Here is a 20,511-nt window from a genome sequence, read left to right as displayed (position 1 = left end):
TCTAAGGTTATTTCTTTATTAAGCAGCTCTTTTTTAATCATCCAGTGAAGGGTACAGAATTCCTTCTTTCAAATATTCTTCTGTTTTATTTAAATCAACTTCCTCTTGTTTATAAAGATCCTCAAAATATTCTTTTGCAATTTCCTTTTTTTTTTCTCCAGATCCATCTCTATTATTCCATTTTTATCCTCTAATTGATATACTGTTCTTTTCTGATTTTCTTTTCTTAATTTATATGCCAGCCACCTACCGGATTTATTTGCATGTTCAAATAATTTTGTTTTGTATATAGTAATTTTTTAATTAATTCCTCTTGATCTAAAATATTCATTTCATGTTTAACTAACGCTAATTCATTTCTAATTTGTTCATCCCCCGGGGTTCCCATTTGCTTATTTTCCATTTTCTCTATTCTTTCTATTAGAGCTTTCCGCTTTCCCTCTCTTTATTTATTTCTATTTGCTGTAAAAGCTATCAATATTCCCCTTAAATATGCCTTCATAGTATCCCATAGATTCTGCAATGAGGTATCCTGTTTCTTATTAAATTTTAAAAAAACTAGTCAGTTCTTCCCTAACTTTTTGAATATATTTTTCCTCCTTCAATAATTGTGAATTGAGTGTCCATCTACCTTTTTTATAGAAACTATTTTTCCATATTATCTGTACTGGATTATGATCTGCCCATGTATTAGCCAAAATCTTTATAACCTGAATTTCCTTGCATAACTCACTATTTACGCAAGCCATATCTATCCTGGACCATGATTTGTGTGGGCTGGAGTAGAAAGTGAACTGTGATATTCCTGGGTTTCTCTTCCTCCACATATCCACTAGTTCTAATTCTTCAACCATCTCTAGAAATTTCTTAGGCAATGTATTCCGTTTCTTATACTGTCTTTGTTCAAAGGCATAATCTTTACTATTGTTTGTTATTGCGTTGTAATCTCCTATAATACAAATTCTTGAGAAATTCTATTAATTTCTCATATAAAATTTTGTAAAATTTACTTTGATTTTTATTGGGGGCATATATCTCCACTAATAATGTCTTTTTATTTTGTATTGCCATCTCTACCATTACTATTATTCCCAATTAATCTTTATAAATCAATTTTGAGGCTATGTCCTCTTACATATAGTACTACCCCTCTTTTTTTCTCTTCTGCCAATGCTGAATACATTTTCCCCAGTTTTTTATTTACTAAATATCCTTGATCACGTGTCTTAATATGAACCTCTTGAATACAAATCATATCAGCTCTTTGTTTTTCTAACTTAAAAAATACTCTTTTTCTCTTAACTGGATCATTTAACCAATTAATATTTATAGATATTAAATTCACTCCTTTATCCATTTCCCTTCTTACTTCTATCCCTCAGTATTTTTTACTCGTCGTTTGACTTCTAGTCCTCACTCCTAATTCTTCTCTTCCAAGTATCTCTTCACCTCCTTCCCTCTCCTTCTCCTTATCCCTCCCCCTACTTCTAAGTTGTAACTCTTCTTGACTCGAGGTCTTGTGGTCATCTCTGCTGCTCGATTCTTCCATCTATTCCTCCTATTTGAGCAAAAAATTCTTGAGCTTTAGTCAGACTATCTATTCTCACCCTTTTCTCCTTCCATATTACTAAAATACCCTCTGGGATAATCCATCTAAAAGGTATATTTTTTTATTTAAATTATTTGTGAGAAATCGATAATCTCTCCTCTGCTTGCGAACTCTTCTCTGAACCTGTTTTAAAACAATCACTTCTCTTCCTTTATATTTTATTCCTTCATCTCTTGTAACTCTATAAATTATATCTTTCACTCGCCTCCTTGAAAATCTAATATGCACTTCTCGGGGTAGTCTGTGCCGTCTCGCGTAGCTCATGTACATTCTATATACGTCGTCCAGCTCATTCACCATCTCATTCTTATCTCTATTCAAAAGCTCTGCCAATATCTCCGCCATCACCAATGGTAAATTCTCACCCCTCTCTTCCTCTATGTTCTGGAACCTTAGATAATAGGAGGCCTTATCCATCTCAAGATGAGTCAGGGTCTCATTTGTCTCTTTATTCTGTTCCATAATTTTTTGTTCCATGCCTTCCAACTTCTTTTCCATTTGATCAGCTAGTTTTTCAATCTCTTTAATCTTCTCTTCATTTATTTTAATCAATTCCTGTATCTGGCCTATCTTTCCATCCGAATTCTTAACTTCTCATTTCTCCTAACTTATTTTTTAATTCTTCTTTCATTGTTTCTCTTTCTGCTTTACTTTCTGTATGATTTTTAGACATCGACTCCTGCATTGCCAACATCGTGCTTTGAATAGTTAATAATGTAGTTTGAACCGATTGCGTATTAGTTTGGGTTGTGGATTTTTCTGGCGCCAACATCCCTTCAATCGTTTTTTGGGTCAATGTTACTGTGGGGGTAGATGGTGTTACTGTTGATGCTATTTTTCTTCCTGTTTCTGTAATAGTGGTAGTTGTACTAGTCATATCTTTGCTAATTCTTTGTTGTTCGTCCACTATCCTAAATATATTTTCCCAGATTATATTGCCAACTACCATCAAACTTATCTGTATTTTATGATTTAATTTTCTCAGTTATCTAAAATTTTACTTTAGACTACTGTTTATCTGCTTAAATCTAATTTCCTACCACCATTAGATTAAGGGAATTATCATCAGTTAATAATTATATATTCAAACTTCCAAACCTACCTATTATTCTAGATATTCCCTTCACCTTGTATTAATACAATACCTGGTCTTAATAAATTCAATAACTCATCAGTTCTTAAATCGTCTAACAGATAAAAGAAAAAAGAAAAAAAATCACTCAGCTGTACTTAGATATATAGCAATAATATAACCCCAGTCGCTTCTTTAAATTAATTACTGTATTTCAGCTAATATTTCCCTAGATATATAATAAAAGTTCAACATTCAAATTAATACTTTTTATATTCCAGTAAATCACAGTATCCAATATAAGAAGGATATGAGAAAGAGAGGGAGGGAACAATCAATTAACTCATCATTATATTAATCAGTATATCAAATTCATTAATCTATATTCAATCAATATATATGTAAAATAAAGAAGAGAAAGAAACTATAGAATATAATCCAAAGGGATTAAATATCACTTACTCAAGTTAAATCAATCTTATTTTCTTATTACTTGAATATATACTATAAATAAATATAAAGTGAATCTATACCACTTCAATCAGTTCCAAGAGAAAAAAAGAAGAAGAAAAAAACACCGGACGAGATGAGCATTTACAGGCTGCCACTTTCCTGTCGTTGCCTTGATATTCCGGTCATATCCAATAATAAATTGAGGTCTCATTTCTCAGTTCTAACAGTCACTTCCACTGCCTTCCTCCACTCTCCTGGAATTGCCAGTCTCAATGGCCACCACCGCAAGTTGCACTGTCACTCCTCCACTCCATTTCAAAGTTTCAGAGTTCTTGTCCACCCACAAAAATTCGATATGTTATCTCCGCTTCCTTCTTAAACTTGTTCCGTCGTGTATTTGGGCCAGCCTCAACAGGCTGGCTTCTTCTGCCCTGAGCTTCAGGCTCCCTTCTTTACCTCCATGGTTGCAATTCCCAGTTAGGCTCCGAGAGTTCTCCCTCACTTGGGTGATCCTGCCAGGATCTGATTCCCACCTCGAACAGTCACCCGCGAACAAAAACCCTGACGTAGGAGAGCAGAGCGGAGTTCTCCTACCTTGCCATGCCGCGATGTCACCGGAAGTTGATTACTGAATGATTCTGTGAGCAATTCAATTTGCCTGCTTTGCCTGATTTTGGATAAAAGTTACTTTTTTTTAATGAAAAAATCAATATTTACATGCATGGTGTGTTGTGAGTTAATTTTATGAATTTGCTTGCAACCAAATTTTAAGAGTTTGCTTGCAAGGAAATTTTATGTGACAGACTGAGCTAGCTGATGGCAGATAGATTTCTGAATGAATCTGTGATTCTGTGAGCAACTTAATCTGCCTGCCTGCTTTGCCTGATTTTGGGTAAAAGTTGCTCTTTTTTTTAATAAAAAATTCAATATTTATATAATTATTTATAATATTTACATACAAGCCATGCCCAGCCAGTCACATGACTACCAAACCACACCCACAAATTAGGCCACACCACAGAACCAGTTAGTGGTCCCTGGGATCTAAAATTATGAGTTTGGTGGTCCCTGAGGTCCAAAGGGTTGGCGACCCCTGCTCTAGAGAGACATTGTAGACACAAGTAGAAGAGAAAGAAGTTATTTTGTGGGTCTCCTGCTACATAATGAAAATGGTGTCACTTTTGTGTCTTGCCTTTTTCATCGTTCTCTGCTTTAGAACCTAAAACACAGCCTATTGTGTCATGCAACCGCACCTTGGACGACTTCTACGGGGTGATTTATTCCCCCGCCTTCAACTCGGATTCACAACTGGGCGCTGCACATTGCCAGTGGGTTCTGGATGCCCATGATAGCCGTCCCCTCATCCTTCGCTTCACGGTCCTTAACTTAGATATTGGAGACTCCATCCGAGTGTACGATGGGGTACCCGGCACCCCGCTCCACCCTCACTTGCTGCGTAACTTGGATTACACCAGCAACAACAAGATTGTGCTGGTTGACTCCCCATCAAGCCAGGCATGGGTAGTGTACCAAGCAGTGCCAGGAACAGAAGGACGGGGTTTCAATGCTACATATCACGTGCAAGGATTTTGTGTGCCATGGGACTTCCCCTGTGGAGGAGACAGCGGCAAGGGCGCTACATGTTACAGCACTGCTGAGCGCTGTGATGGGAACTGGGATTGTGCCAATGGCGCTGATGAGGACGGTTGCCATGGCTGCCCACCGGGGCAGTATCCCTGTGGAGGACGAGGCATTGGAGGTGCCGTCTGCTACAGTCCCGCCGATCGTTGCAACTACCAAACGTTTTGTGCGGATGCCGCTGATGAACGCCATTGTTACACCTGCCAGCCTGGGAACTTCCGGTGCAGAGACAGCCGCTGTATCTACGAGAGCTGGGTGTGTGACGGGCAGGCGGACTGTGTCGATACTTCGGACGAGGCGGATTGCTCCTACATCCTGCCCCGAAAGGTGGTGACAGCGGCCGTCATCGGCAGCCTGGTGTGTGGTCTCCTTCTGGTCATCGCACTGGGCTGCACATGTCGTCTGTATGCGCTCCGGAGCCATGAATTTGGGTGAGGGGTCAGTTAGGGAAATAAAGGGTGGGACTTTGGTAGTATGGTGGCTGGAAAGGAGGATGGGGATAGAGTTGATGCGCTAGAGGGGCTAATATTGGGAGGCAGGGACCTGTGGTGAATGGACTGATGGGAGAGGGAGTTGCATCCTAGGGATGAGGGCTGACCCCAGGACAGCGTTTCATGTTACCCAACCTTGGCAGTTTTAAGAAGTGTGGATTTCAAATCCCAGAATTCTTCCTTCCTCAAGCCTGTTGAAGTCCATGCATCTTAAGATTGTTAGGGCTGCTCTAGACAATCATAAACATCCTCAGGAATCCTGGGAGTTGAAGTCCATGCATTTTAAGGTTGCTGAGGCTGCTGTAGACAATCATAAAGGTCCTCCAAGATTTATAAATTTGAACATACCAACCCAGTGAGAATGAAGGACCAATGAATTGCAGTGGTTTCTCCTCATACAGGGAAAAACTAGGAAAGAAACTAGAGAAAATACTCTTTTAAGGAGACTAACCTTCCCCAACTCAGCTGTCCACCAGGAAGGTGAACCAATTCCTTAGCATTGGCCATGATGCCAATGGGATTCTGGGAGTTGAAGTCCACACAGCTGGAGGTTGCGCAGTTGATAAAATCTTGCTAAGAAAATAAGGAAGGGTAAGGATGGCGAATCAGGGTTACACGCTTAAGAATGGAACAACGATTATCATTCTCTTGATTTCTCCCTCCTTTAGAGTCTTAGCACCTATGTCACGAATGGAGGCCCAGCTGCTTCAGCGCCAGGCTCCACCATCTTACGGGCAGCTCATCGCTCGCGGGGTTATTCCTCCAGTAGAAGGGTTCCCGGTTGAGCATCCAAATCAGGTAAGTGGGCCCAACACTCTTCACGTACCTTCCTCAAGACCAGAGAGGTCTCCAAACTGACTTGACTTCCACTCCCAGAATTCTTCAGCCCACCATGCTGAATTCTGGGAGTTGAAGTCCACAAGTCCTAAAGTGGCCATGTTTGAAGACTCAGAAGAGCACCAGTGAGGAGTGGTGTGAAGAGGGTCACGCCCACCTAGTCAGCCACACCCAGTGAGTGGCATCAAGATGGCCACACCTACCCAGTCAGCCACACACCCCTTGCCCGCCCCCCGCCCCCGAGGTCAACCACAACCCTGATGTGGCCCACAATGAAATTGCTCTAGCGTCTTGATTGGGGGCAAGTCCTTCCATGAAATTATGTCCGACAAGCAAAATATACAGGTAGTCCTCACTTAACAACTTATCACATACCCGACCCCAAGACTCCTAAGATGATCCCACCAATACCATCTCCCTGTGGCCACATATGTTGGACGCTTGGCTACTGGCTCATGTTCACAATGATTTGTATTATGTGTGTTGTGGTCACATTATTTTTGATTTGTGATATCCCCCCCGAATTTTTGGCATTTGCTTCCAGTTTCTGGCAAAACCACCCACTGGATCAAATGAACTTATTTAATTAGTGGAGGATTAGACATAGGACAAAAAAAATGTTGTGAAATTGAGTTGGTCCCATGATGACCCATTTAAAGACCACCATAACTTACAACCCTAATTCTGAGCTGAATTATAGTCATAAATTAAGGATTACTTGCATATTATTCTGGGGGGGAAATGGTGACTATGGGGCTTCCAGGTCAGGAAGACTGCTTAATATGACCAATGAGAAAAGCACCTTTAAAATGGTCCTTTAATTAAGTGTAAAAAACCAAAAGGTGAATTCCACTCTGTAAAGCCTTAGTAAGGCCACGCCTAGAGTACTGCATCCAGTTTTGGCCACCACACTATAAAAAAGATGTTGAGACTCTAGAAAGAGGGCAGAGAAGAGCAACCAGGATGATGAGGGGACTGGAGGCTAAAACACACGATGAATGTTTGCAGGAACTGGGCCTGGCTAGTCTAGGGAAATAGGGGAGACAGAATAGCAGCCTTCCAATATCTGAGGGGCTGCCACAGAGAGGAGGGGGGTCAAGCTATTTTCCAAGGCACAGAAGGCCAGTGAAGGAACAATGGATGGAAACTGAACAAGGAGAAATTCACCCTGGAAATGAGACATTTTCTGACAGTGAGAACAATGGAACAGAAGTTGCCAATGGAACAGAAGTTGCCTTCAGAAGTTGTGGAAGCTTCATCCCTGGAGGCTTTCAAGAAGAGACTGGACTGCCATCTTGTCAGAAATGGCGTAGGGTTCCCTGCTTGGGCGGAGGGGGTGGTTGGACTAGATGATCTACAAGGTCCCGTCCAACTCTATTAATCTGTACTTATGTATAATATACCTATCTGTGAAGGTTGAGAAGCAACATCTCAAGAGGTTTGTAGAGCAGCAGAAGACAAGAATGAATGATGGATAAAAACATGGGTGTGTACTATTGACTTTGTAGTCTTGAGGGCCAATGGGCCCATTTTTGTGATGTTCCTCATTTGCTGGTCTTCCTAAAAAGTCATAAGACATTCTTGGTCCATCTCACGAAGACCCCAAAACTGTTAAGATCTACTACTTCTTTTCATGGTCTTCTGTAGGCCCTTTCTAAAGGTATGTCTTTTAACTGTAAGAGACACCCAACCACAGCAATCACTCTTAAATTTCTACCAAGGAGAACTAGGATTCCATATAATCCTTGATTTATGACCACGATTGACCCCCCCCCCAAAAAAATTGCTAAGTTGCTAAGTGAGACAGTAAAGTGAATTTCTCCTCATTTTACAACCTTTCTTGCCACAGTTGTTAAGTGAATCGCTGCAGATGTTAAGTTAGTAAAATGGTTGTTAAGTGAATCATTTCCGGTTGATTTTGTTTGTTGGAAGGGCACAAAGTGGGGAATCTTACGACCCTGGGATATTGGATCCATCATTACTATGCACCAGTTGCCAAGTGTCTGAGTTTTGATTGTGTGGTATACCACAACAGTGGTAATTGTGAAAACGGTCGTAGGTCACTTTTTTTCCGTGCCATTGTGGCTTCAAACGATCACTCAATGAGCTGTTGTAAGCCGAGGACTACCTGTAGTCCAAGGGACAACTCTCAACTTCAGCTTTCTTTTTCAAGCTGTGAATGTGTGAAGCTGAAGATCTGACTTTTTTCCGGGTTCTCGTTTCAGAATTCGGTCCTGGGGAATTTGCGGTCCCTCCTGCATCTCTTGCGACGGGACCCAGCCAGCCCTGCGGGAACCAATGGGGCATGTCGTCCCCATCAAAGCCGCTTCGTACGACGTCTGACGAGGCGTATGCGCCGATTGGGGCTACTCCCTGCCCTGGCTTCCCCCGCCTCATCTTCAACTACGGCTTCCACCGCCGCCCCTAACTCATCTCCCGCGCCTGATGACCTGGCCGAACCATCCCATTGGAACGGAAATGTTTCTTCCCAGCTTCCAGAAGACCAAGCGCCGCTTCTTGCTGCCAAGGTCCCACCAGTTCCTGTGGAACCCACGCCGGCTCCTCACATCCCGCGGCCTACTCCACGGTTTACGGGGTCATGCGCAGCCTCCGTGTCCGGCTTTTCTCCCCACGCTCACCTGCTCCGCGGAGGCTGGAGAGGAACGGAGCATGTTTCCATCTCCTGATGATGAAGACGAAGTGCTTCTCGTCCCTCTCACTGACCCGCAACTTGAGAACTTCGAGAGCTGGAATGGCGACGACGAACCTCTTCTGACTTGAGAAATTGGGCTGGACGTGGCCTTGAGAAAATCTGTCACCAGCGACCGGATAGTCAAGTCTATTTTTCTTTCCTGCAGATCTTTCCATGTTTCCCCACCCCCACCCCAATTTATTTCCCCACCCCACCCCCAAAAATATTTCTGCTTTCTTGTCGGCGTTTTGGCCACCAGGAATGGTTTCATTTGGCCTTTGGAGTCCGCTCCCTTTTCGGATCCACTGAGGGTTGCAGAAATCTGATGGATCTTTTTCTTGGCTTCTTCAATCTTAATCTGTAGAGGGGATTGTTCTCTTGTGAAATTGCAATTTGTGTTCTCAAATTGCACAATCATTCTCGAGAGAACTTTTAGATGTCTTTGACCCTGAACAGGGAGCTTGTGTTGAAAGTTATCGAAGTATATGCGCTTGGCATTTTAAAGATCCTTCTTTAAAAAGGAGGAGGAAAGAATAAAATGCATTTTTTGGAGAAACACTCCAGGTATTTGCCTGGCTAAAAAAAAAAAAAAAATGAAGGAAGCAAAGATACAATCCAGAATAACCTTTAGCGGCACGAAGGCAGCTTCTCTAACATGCAGTAATTTGATTTGACTTTTTTCCCCTTGGCGGCAATTTGACCTTCCAATTGTCCATCGTGTATCGCAACTGAAGATTTATTTTTGTGAATTTATGGAAAGCTGAAAATTTCTCTCTATACATATATGTAATAATTCCACCGGAACTGTTTCTTTGCGAATCACGTTTTACGGTGAAACTTTTTTACTAGCCAATCGTTCTTTTTTTCTGTGTTCTGTGGAAGCGAATCCTAGATTTACACAAAAAAAAAAAGTCAAAGAAAAAAAAAGAAAGATGGAAAATACCTGGAATCTTTTGTTGATAAATCTTTTGTAAGTAAATTATTTTTTCAAAGCACAGCCAATAGAAAGAAAGAAATTTTGCACATTGAATGTCCAAACAGCTGTAAATAAACTAGACTTTGTATGAAGGATAAAAGAAAACTTTTAAGAGCAGAATTTAGCGGTATTCATTGTGGATTGTGTCCTTTTCAACTTTAAAGATGGGTGCTTTTCAACTTTAAAGTGCTTTTCAACTTTAAAGATGGGTGGACTTCAGTTCCCAGAATTCCCCCAGCCAGCATGAATTCTCGAAGTTGAAGTCCACCCATCTTAAAATTTCTGAGTTTGAGAAAAACTGCTTTATAGTGACAAATATGAGGTGTACACCCAATTACTCTGAAATAAATATGATTGGAAAAATCAGGGTTATTTTTACAAAATTGTTCTTAAATTCTTAAAAGTGTTCTTAAATGAGGTTATGATTTCTTTCACATCAGTGAAGTGGGCGATGGCGGTTTCCCCCAGACACACACTATTTTTTCTGGATTTCAAATCCAAAATTCTCCAAAACAAGCTGGCATACGACCTAACAGGTGATGAAGTGGTCTGTGGCAGAAAAACAGAGATAGTCCTCGACGTACGACCGCAATTGAGCCCAAAATCTATGTTGTTAAGCAAGACATCCGTTAAAGTGAATTTTGCCTCATCTTATGACCGTTCTTGCCACAGTTCAGTGAGTCACAAGAATCATGCTTCCCCGTTGGCTTTGCTGGTCAGAAGGTTGCAAAAGGGAATCTGCCTGATTTCCCCTCCACCACAGGACACGGCGACCATCGTAAATAGGAGTCAGTTGTCAAGCATTGAAATTTTGATCACGTGACCGTACGAAGAAGAAAAAGTCACTTTTTTTCAGTATCCTTGTAACTGAACGGTCTCTAAATGAACCATCGTAAGTCGAGGACTACCTGTATCCAACATTGGTTTAGATTAAACCCACTAAAATCCACGTTAACCAGTTAAGATTTTTTTTAAAAAAACCATCCCAAGCTTTGTTTACCCTGACTGGATTCAAATACCGTCTGATTTCTTTTTTTCTTTAAAAAAAGAATAATAATAATAATAAAAGCAGTGCCTCAGTTTTCATTATATTTTTAGGCAAGAGGAGGGAGGAAAAAAGGGGGGAAAACCTCCATAAAATCTGTGTTGGCTCTCTGCCCAGTCGTTTTATTTATCTTTATTTTTACAAAGCCCATAGAATGCAAATAAACACAAGCTTGAGACAAACTTTTTAAAAAAGGAAAAAATTGTAAATGGTGCCGTAATTTCTCCCAAGAGAGGTAGACATTTTGAAGAGAAACCCGGGACGCCACTGGTGATCCTTGACTTACGACCATGACAGAGCCCAGAATTTATGTTGTTAAGTGAGACAAGGGTCAGGTGACCTTTGCTCCATTTTTATGACCTTTCTTGCCACAGTTGTTCAGTGAATCAAGTTGGTGACATGGTTGTTAAGCGAACCTTGCTCCCCCATCGACACCGCAACCGTCATAAAGACGAGTCAGTTGCTAAGCGTCTCGATTTTGATCACGTCACAATGCGAAGGTTATATCTGTGGGAGAAAAAAACGGTCGTAAGTCCCTTTTTGGAGGCAGTGTTGTCACTTCGGATGGTCGCTGAATGGACTGTTGTAAGTCGAGAACTACCTATGCTGGTTCTCAGTGTGGCTTCTGGGATTTAGGTTGGTAAAATACAACTTGGAGGAAGCTATGGGAGTCAATTCTCCAGAAAAAAAATAGACGTCCAGGGGCCAGGAGGGAGACTGCTAAATTAATGTTATTGTTTTGGTCGCCAATGTGTAAAAAAAAGATGTGGAGACTCTGGAAAGAGTGCAGAGAAGAACAACATAGATGATGAGGGGACTGGAGGATAAAACATATGCAGAAATTGGGTATATCTAGTTTAATGGGGGGAAAAAAGATTTAGGGATGACATGATAGCATCTTTCAATATCTGAGGGGCTGCCATAAAGAAGAGGGAGTCAAGCTATTCTCCAAAGCACCTGAGGGCAGGACAAGAAGCAATGGGTGGAAACTAATCAGGGAGAGGAGCAACTTAGAACTAAGGAGAAATTTCCTGACAGAACAATTAATCAGTGGAACAACTTGCCTCAAGAAGTTGTGAATGCTCCAATACTGGAAGGTTTTAAGAAGAGATTAGATAACCATTTGTCTGAAGTGGTGTAGGGTTTCCTGCCTAAGCAGGGGGTTGGACTAGAAGACCTCCAAAGCCCCTTCCAACTCTGATTCTATTTTATTCTTAATTTATGATTGACTGGGTGTTCCAGGTGCCAAATTCTTCATGTGTCTCTCTGTTAACGTGTAAATTCATATATATATCCATGTATACTGTCTATTTGTTCATTGGCTGGCAGAGGTAGTTAAGAAATCACTGAATTGGAGGCCTCATCGTCCTGCTGTTTTGTTCCTCAAATTGAGCGCGGGTAAAGGTCATAACAAGTATTTGCACTATGTCTTTTTCGTTCTTGAGCTGTGACCACTAACTGAGGGCTGTTCGGTGTGTAATTTCACCTTCTGTTGCCTTTACAATTTTGCTACGAGCTGCTCCCCCCCCCCCCTCAGAAAGAGGATGTTTTTAATCGTTAAAATAAAGCAAATTTTTTTGTCCTATCTTTTTGGTGTGGTTTATTTGTTTGTTTGTTTGAATTCCTTTATTTAATCCAGATCTTATCGTGACAGGCGGTCTGTTCTGTCCTCACTACACGTTAGTCTATGTGCAGCTCGACAGGCTGCTAAACCTACCTATCCTCCAATAAAACAGACCGTGTGTGTAGATCTGAAGGCTTGAAGGAACAGGATATGGTGAAACTGGAGAAAACAGGGATACGTACAATGAGAACCAAATACAAGACAAGCAGTATTGGATTACTGCCAAACATAACAATTAATAAATAAGAATAATTTAAATCTCACCAGCGATGCTCTGCATGTGGGATGTGGGTTTGTCCTTGGATGACCATGTTTCACGGATTAAGATGGATTCTTCTCTGTGCTTCTGTGTCCTCCAAATGCTAAAGTCTTGTTTTGAGAGTTTGGGCTGATGGGTAAAGGGGTTGGGTCAGCTTCAAACAATATACTTGGCATTTGTCTCTCCAGATGGGATTAAAGAACAACAACAGTATATAAAGATCATATGTTGGGGCATATTTGTCCCTCTGGCCACTCAATGGGGCTAGAGAGCAACAACAGCATATAAAAGATTATATGCTGGGGCACGATATGGTCCTTGAGTTACGACCACAATGGAGCCCAAAATTTAACTCGTTGAAGGAGGCATTGGCCACGCTTTGGCTCATGTTACGACTTTTCTTGCCACTGTTAAGCAAATCACTGCGGTTGATAAGTTAGTAACCCGGCCGCTAAGCAAACTCTGCTTCCCAAGTAGATTTTGCTGGTCAGAAGGTCACAAAAGGGGATCGCACAACCCCAGGGACACAGCAACAGTCATAAATGTGAAGCGGTTGCCAAGCATCTGAATTTTGATCATGGGTAGGGCGATGGTCGTAACTATGAAGAACGGTCGTAAGTCGCCTTTTTCAGAGCCGTTGTAACTTTGAATGGTCACTAAACAAAAGTTGTAAGTACTATCTGCACTCATCTGCAAACAGGTTGCCTGGCTTGGTCAACCAAAACCCGGTGTGAATGTAATTTTATTTTTGGGAACATCGGTAAATTGGAGGAGTTAATATTTTAATGGATCAAAACTGCACCGAACATTGAAGGAAGGGGGGGGCTGTGGTCTGAAGTGGGCGGGGCCACAATGCAAATGGGCGGGGCCATATGACACCTGGGAGAAGTTATTTTGGAATTTGTCGTTTTTGATTTATGACCAGCATTGAGCCTGGAATTACAATCCCTAAATCGGGCCGGCTTTTAAGATGATCACCAAATGGCTGTTCTCCATTTTATGACCTGTTTTGCAGTGGTCATTAAACAAATCCATGGTCGACAGTGGACATGTTTTGCTGAAAGTAAACACCAGTTTATGGCAAAAACATAAAATTCTGCTTATAGGGCCGTAAATGGACATAAATTCAGGCTGATCACTGACCACCTAAGTTGCAATCTTGTGACTGCAGAGCCACTCAGGCTGTCAGGATTCGAATCCAGATTGTAAGCAGCCCTCTGGAGGCCTGTTGTAATTTAAAACAGCCACTAACCAATTGGTTAAAAGTCAAGGACTATGTTTATGGGAGTTGACTTCTCACTATATTGATAGTCCTTCTCTTATGACCAATCACTTAGTAGCTACTGTATGATGATTGTGGGAAGTAACTACTATAGTGGTTACTCCTCCTCTACTTCCTCCTCTACTACTAACTCTTCCTCCTCTTCCTCCTCTACTACTAACTCCTTCCCCTCTTCTTCCTCCTCTACTACTAACTGTTCCTCCTCTACTACTAACTCTTCCTCCTCTTCCTCCTCTACTACTAACTCCTTCCCCTCTTCTTCCTCCTCTACTACTAACTCTTCCTCCTCTACCACTAACTCCTTCCTCTCCTCTTCCTCCTCTACTATAACTCCTCCTCTTCCCCTCTACTACTAACTCTTCCTCCTCTACTACTAACTCCTTCCCCTCTTCTTCCTCCACTACTACTAACTGTTCCTCCTCTACCACTAACTCCTTCCCCTCCTCCTCCTCCTCCTCCTCCTCCTCCTCCTCCTCCTCCTCCTCCTCCTCCTCCACTACTAACTCCTCTTCTTCCTCCTCTACTGCTAAGGAGCAGCATCTTATTAAGGGAGCAGATCTGCTCTGATTCTGAAGGAGACAGCGAGTGGGCGATCCTCAGATGTGGGGTCAGACTGGATGACCTTACATTACCATCAATTCTGATAACCCGCCTCTTATCCCAGAAAAAGCTATCTCATGGATGAGATGGAATTTTACTTTCTATTTCAGTCCCCAGGGGACAAAAGAATCCCATTTATTTGTTCGGGTTCCTAGCCACTTTCAATGGCCATAGGTCCCGCTAAAATCAGACGCTGAAAAAGTCATTCAATTGGGGAACCGTTCACCACGGAAGACCTCCATTTTAAGGGTGAGCAGCCTTCGACGGTTCTTGTTTAAACCGCAAAGCTTTCCCCGGAGACCCCGGTTCCAGTGGTTTCCCCACCCCCATGCCTGAAGGTTTTACACGGAGGAAACAGCCAGAAGAAAAATTCAGCTGCTCCAGATTAAATGGTGGCTGAAATCTGTGGCCGTCCATTATGTAGCTTGCGCCCTGGACAGGATCCAGCCTGTTGACCTGCCAACTGCCAGACATGGGGAGGACCGGGTCCTGCAAGAATCCGGGCAGCATCCTAGTCACGGGCAGGCAAGGGGGTTTATTTTCATCCCCCACCCCATCCCTTTCAATCCGGAGACATCAAAGAAGCCCACACACACACAAACACATACACACACGGCCAGGTTGCAAGCAGCCATCCGTGCTTCCATTCACATGTGATGCAGATCCTGATTTTGCTGTGTCTTCAAGGCTGAGCTAGAGAGGGGATGGGGGAGGTGGAGGAAGAGAGATTTCTTCCTGATTTTCTGGCAGGCATTAATTATGCCCCATTAGTACCTTCCCACCCATGAGTAATTCTCCCCTCTGGCCTAATTAGATTGAGCAGCTAAATCAGCATCTTTAAAGCGAAGGACTCTCTCTGGTGCACGCAGCCGCAGCCAGCCTTGTTCTTCCTTTTCGTCCCCCTCCTCTTCCTCTTCTTCCTCCAGTTTTTTTTTCCTCCTCCTTCTTCTCTTCTTCTTCTTCACTTTCCTCCTCTCCTCCTTCTCTTCATCATCCTTCTCTTGCTCTTCCTCTTTTTCACCTTCCTCCTCTTCCTCTCCTCTTCTTACTCCTCTTATTCCTCCAGTTTTCTTCCTCCTCCTCTTCTTCCTTCAACTCCCCTTTCTCTCCTCCCTCCCTCCTCCTCCTCCTCTTCTTCTTCTTCCTCCTTCTCCTTTCTTCCTCCTTCTCCTCCCCTCTTCTTCCTTCTCCTCTTCCTTCCTCTTCTTCCTTCCTCCTTTGTCTCCTTTCTTCCTCCTCCCTTTCCTCCTCTTCCTCACTCTTCTTCATCCTCCTCCTCCTCTTCCTTCTTCCTTCTTCTCCTTTCTTTCTCCTCCCCTTCCTCTTCCTCTTTTTCTTCCTCCTCTTTTTCCAGTTTTCCTCCTCCTCCCTGCCCATCCTGGCTTGTGAGAAAGGATCTATCAATCAGATGGTTCCATGGATTCATTCCCCAAGAAAATAATGTGATTTAATGTGGGTTTTTTCCCTGGAGTTCCTATTTAGGCTGTTAATTTAGCTTCCTTTGCACCCTGGTAATTTAAAATAGCTGCATCAGAGACAATGTTCATAGTCTTTCTTCAATATTGCATTTTAGTTCACTTTTTGGCCATCCATGTTTTCTTCAGCATCTTCTTTTCTCTTTCACTTTTGTTTTAGATTTTTTAAAATTATTTTTTATAAATAAGAAAGTGAACATAACCTGATGCTTCTTTCTGCTCCTATTTTTCCCCAAAACAACAACCCTGTGAGGTGGGTTGGGCTGACAGAGTGTGATTGGCCCAAAATCACCCAATCATACCAAAGGAGGGACTAGAACTCCCAGTCTCTCGATGATTGGCCCAAAATTTACCAGGCGGCTTTCATACTTAAGGAGGGACTAGAACTCACCATCTGTTGGTGATTGGCCCAAACTCGCTAATTTTTCAGTGCTGTTCTAACTTTTTTTTGTTGTTGTAAATTTTATTTGAGTTTTCACAAAGAGAAAAAAAAATACAAATAAAACATCTTTTTTGAAAGCAGCGTAATCCCGGGTTACATTTCTTCGTACAGACACAAATTCAGGTTCATGCTCATTTTTATATTCTATTCCATATCTTATTACTATTTTACATTTTCTGCATAGCTTCTCCCCTCTTTTAATTTTCTCAATTTTATTTTAATTATCTCATCTCATCTCAATTCAAATCATTGTATTTATATTTTTTGTCTGCCCTGTTTCAATTATCTATTATCTTTTCTCATTAAACAAAATTTCTCCTGTAGTTACTGATTGGAGTATGACGCCTTTATATCTTTTCCTAAAGTTGTAACATTCAATATAATACATAACTTCCATTCGGATTCTGCTTGGTACATTCTTAAAATACACACTGTATTCTTAAAAAAAGAAAAAAATTATAAATGTATATAATTAAAACAACATTCCATTCCAATTCAATTCTATCATTAATATTAATGTTCATTAAAGTCTTAACATCTTTAACATTACTTTTCAATTAAATATCATACTTCTATGGGAACAATTATAAGCTTTCCATAGTTAATTCCCCCTCCCTTCACTTATATTTTATAAAACATTAACTAATTAAAATGTTCCCGTTCCTTCCTAATTCAATTTTCTCATTTATTTTATTTCACTTATTTTATTTACAAACATTTCACTAAATTACACTATTTTATCCCTCATTTTAATCATACGTTGTTTCCAATTTTCTGAAGTTATTTCTATTACTAATATAACAATACAATCTTATGTACCTTTACAGAATCCCTTTTTCAGTTAGATTTTCACCCATTATCTCTAAATAGGTCCTGTTTCTCTATATCTTGCTCCAGTCCTTTGTAACTTCTTTTCCTTTCCTTCTTCCCTCTCTTCTTCTCTCTACCTCTATTTCTCTCTTCTGTATTCCCCTCTTCTGTTGCTTTCCAGTATTATACTTATTTTTCGAATTATTTTTCTTTTCTTTGGTTGTTTTTTTAAGTCTTAAATTCTCCATTCTCTTTCCCCCTTTCCTTTTTCTTCCCCACATAAAATTGCTTGTTCATTAAAGATGGCTTCTTCTTTGTCCCAGTCTTCTTGTTTTGCAGTCTTTTCTTGTTGTTTCTCATAGTTCCAAATCTCCATTTCTAAGAATTGAAAAACGAAGCCAAAAGAACCCTTCCCTTCTTGTGCATCTTCTTTGTACTTTTTAAGTTCCATTTTCAATTCATCCAGAAGTGGTGCCATTGTATAAGTTTTTAAACAACCACCCGATTGATTTTAATCATTCAAATATAATAACCAAGAATCCAAAGATCACCAAATAATCCAAATACACACAAGCTGTTTCTTTTTTGCTCTTTTTTTTCACTTTCTCTTCCTGAGGTTACTATTTAGTTGCAAAGTTTCAGTTAAAATGTATCTTTTAGAAGTCTTGTTGAAGTTTTACTGTAGATTCTTTTTAATTCCAGGCAGTCTCCTCCTCTACCAGATCCTGCCCTTATTCTTTTCTCTCCCTTCCTGCTTATGAAAAAGAAAGTTTTTAATGTCCAGAAATCTTTATTATCCCTTTGGCATTTTGTTTTATTTTCAGCTTAATTGCCTATTGATGTCAGCGGATTTTTCCAATTTCTTATTTAAGTCTCTTAGTTGTCAGTATAGGGAAGGAGAGAGAAGGGGAAAAAAAGCCAAACCTTTCCCTTTTCACTTTCCTTCACTGCTTCCAACTCTTCTTTGGGAGCGATGTTATTTTTTGTAAGTTTAAATTCCAGGGTACCTTAGTTGTTGCTTTTACAATTTAACCTGGTCAGCCAAAACTTTCACTTCTTATCTTTCTCCTGCACATTCTTTTCCGGTCAAGTTCTTCTTTGAGGTGGCCATTTCTGACCACCGCTGCAACCGCCTTCAGGAAAGGGAGTAATGGCCAGCTGGGGAGGAGAGATGCGGCTCTCCTCGACCCTGCTGGCGGTCTCCCCCCTCTTCACCACCTCTACGGGGTGGCTTAGCCCCGAAACCAGCCGGCTCGGGGCGCTCCAGCGGCGAGCCCAGACCGAAACCGCGCACGATCGCGGATTTCTGTCTGTCGCCGAAGAAGCTCAAACCGGAAGTCAGTGCTGTTCTAACTTTGGTTGCAAAATGAGTGGTTGTAAGTCAAGGACTACCTGTAGGAGGGGAATCACAATGGATTCAACACGAAGCAAAGCAAACACAATCTTAGACTAGGGGTAAACCCAATCATAGTCCAGTCAGGTTTTCCTACAATCCATTATTCTTAAAATAAATCTTCCTGACTGGAATGCAACTTGGCTCACTTGTTTGAGTTACCTGCAGAGATTTTTTGTATTATTATTATTATTATTATTATTATTATTATTATTATTATTATTATTATTATTATTATTATTATTATTATTATTATTATTATTACCCTTTCTATTTTCCCAGACTCCTTTGCTTTCCATCTTTGGCGGCAGCCAAAAAAGCCATTACAATCCTAGGCTGCATTAACTGAGGGATAAAGGGAGGTACTAATAACACTCTATAAAGCCTTAGTAAGGCCACACCTAGAGTACTGCATTCAGTTTTGGTCACCGCATTATAAAAAAAGATGTTGAGACTCTAGAAAAAGTACAGAGAAGAGCAACCAGGATGATGAGGGGACTGGAGACTAAAATATACGATGAATGGTTGCAGGAACTGGGCTTGGCTAGTCTAGGGAAGAGAAGGACCAGGGGAGACAGGATAGCAGTCTGCCCCAGAGAGGAGAAAGGGGTCAAGCTATTTTCTAAAGCGCCTGTAGGCCAGACAAGGAATAATGGATGGAAACTGATCCAGGAGAGATTCAACCTGGAAATAAGGAGACATTTTCTGACAGGGACAACAATCAACCCATGGAACAGAAGTTGCCTTCAGATGTTGTGGGAGCTTCATCCCTGGAGAATTTCAAGAAGAGACTGGAATGCCATCTGTCAAAATGGTGCATAGGGTCTGCTTGGGTGGGGGTGGGGGCGGGGTTGGACTAGATGTCCTACAACCTCCCTTCCAACTCAGTTAATTTGTAATCTTGCATTCTGCAAACCCTCCAGGAGATAAATGAGGGACAGATCTGTCCAGGCAGCCAAGCCAATTGCAATTCAGTTCTTTCCCCAGCTTCTGCCATATGGCCTCCACCCACCACCAACCCTCCTCCAGGAAGCCATGTTATAACCCTGGTTGGTCAGCCAGAATTGGCTAAGTCTACACCCCAAGGTTGAGATTCACAACAGGGATGAACTGGAACCAAGCAAATTGCCTTGGTGTGAAGACACCCTGCTCCCCCATCCCTTTCCCCATGCTGGCAGACCTCCTTCCTCCTCTCCTCCCCCTCTCGAGTTGTCTGTGGGTCTCCCCCCCCCCCCCCACTGTTTTCACTCCCTGGATTATAACCCATTGATTGATGCTTCTCAGCTGGGTGGTGTTTCATCTCATTGCTGCACCACCAAAACTTTCCAAATCCTTCTATTACACCTTCCTTAGCTAGCTATCTCCTTGTCTCACACACAAACACACACACACACACACACACACACACACACAGCTGCCATCTGGCTCTTCCTTTGACCCCCCTCCTTCCAGCCCTCCAATCCCTTCCAGCTCCCTCCAAGCTGGAGCCTGGCCAGGAAACACACCCTGGGTCTACCTGCCTGCCATCTTCACACACCCTTCTGGCTAAATCCTCTCCTTCCTTCCTTCCTTCCTTCCTTCCTTCCTTCCTTCCTTCCTTCCTTCCTTCCTTCCTTCCTTCCTTCCTTCCTTCTTGCCTGACTGCCTGCCTTTCCTTTCCTTTCCTTTCCTTTCCTTTCCTTTCCTTTCCTTTCCTTTCCTTTCCTTTCCTTTCCTTTCCTTTCCTTTCCTTCCCCTGGGCACTGTGGCGTACCTGGAGCGGCGGAGCTCCTCCAGTTACCCACCCACCCCCCGCCCGCGCCGCGCGCAA

At 41.9% G+C, this 20,511-nt stretch overlaps 1 protein-coding gene across 1 annotated transcript in view; it reads left to right on the top strand.

Annotated features, from left to right (window-relative positions):
• LRP10 (LDL receptor related protein 10) overlaps nt 1–12,401 on the top strand; it is a 29,365-nt gene extending 16,964 nt beyond the window's left edge. The window contains 5 exon segments of the mRNA XM_026683110.2: nt 4,351–5,206; nt 5,935–6,064; nt 8,329–8,692; nt 8,695–8,736; nt 8,739–12,401. Of these exon segments, the coding sequence (XP_026538895.2) occupies nt 4,351–5,206; nt 5,935–6,064; nt 8,329–8,692; nt 8,695–8,736; nt 8,739–8,884 (1,538 nt within the window). The 3' untranslated portion in view covers nt 8,885–12,401.
• Nucleotides 12,402–20,511: the final 8,110 nt, after the last annotated feature.

The sequence above is a fragment of the Notechis scutatus genome, chromosome Z (assembly GCF_049901735.1).
Source record: "Notechis scutatus isolate UNSWTSFEM ecotype Mainland chromosome Z, rNotScu1.2, whole genome shotgun sequence".
Classification (NCBI taxonomy): domain Eukaryota; kingdom Metazoa; phylum Chordata; class Lepidosauria; order Squamata; family Elapidae; genus Notechis; species Notechis scutatus.
The sequence above is the reverse complement of the archived record's forward strand: the minus strand, read 5'-3'. Positions and strand labels throughout refer to the sequence as shown.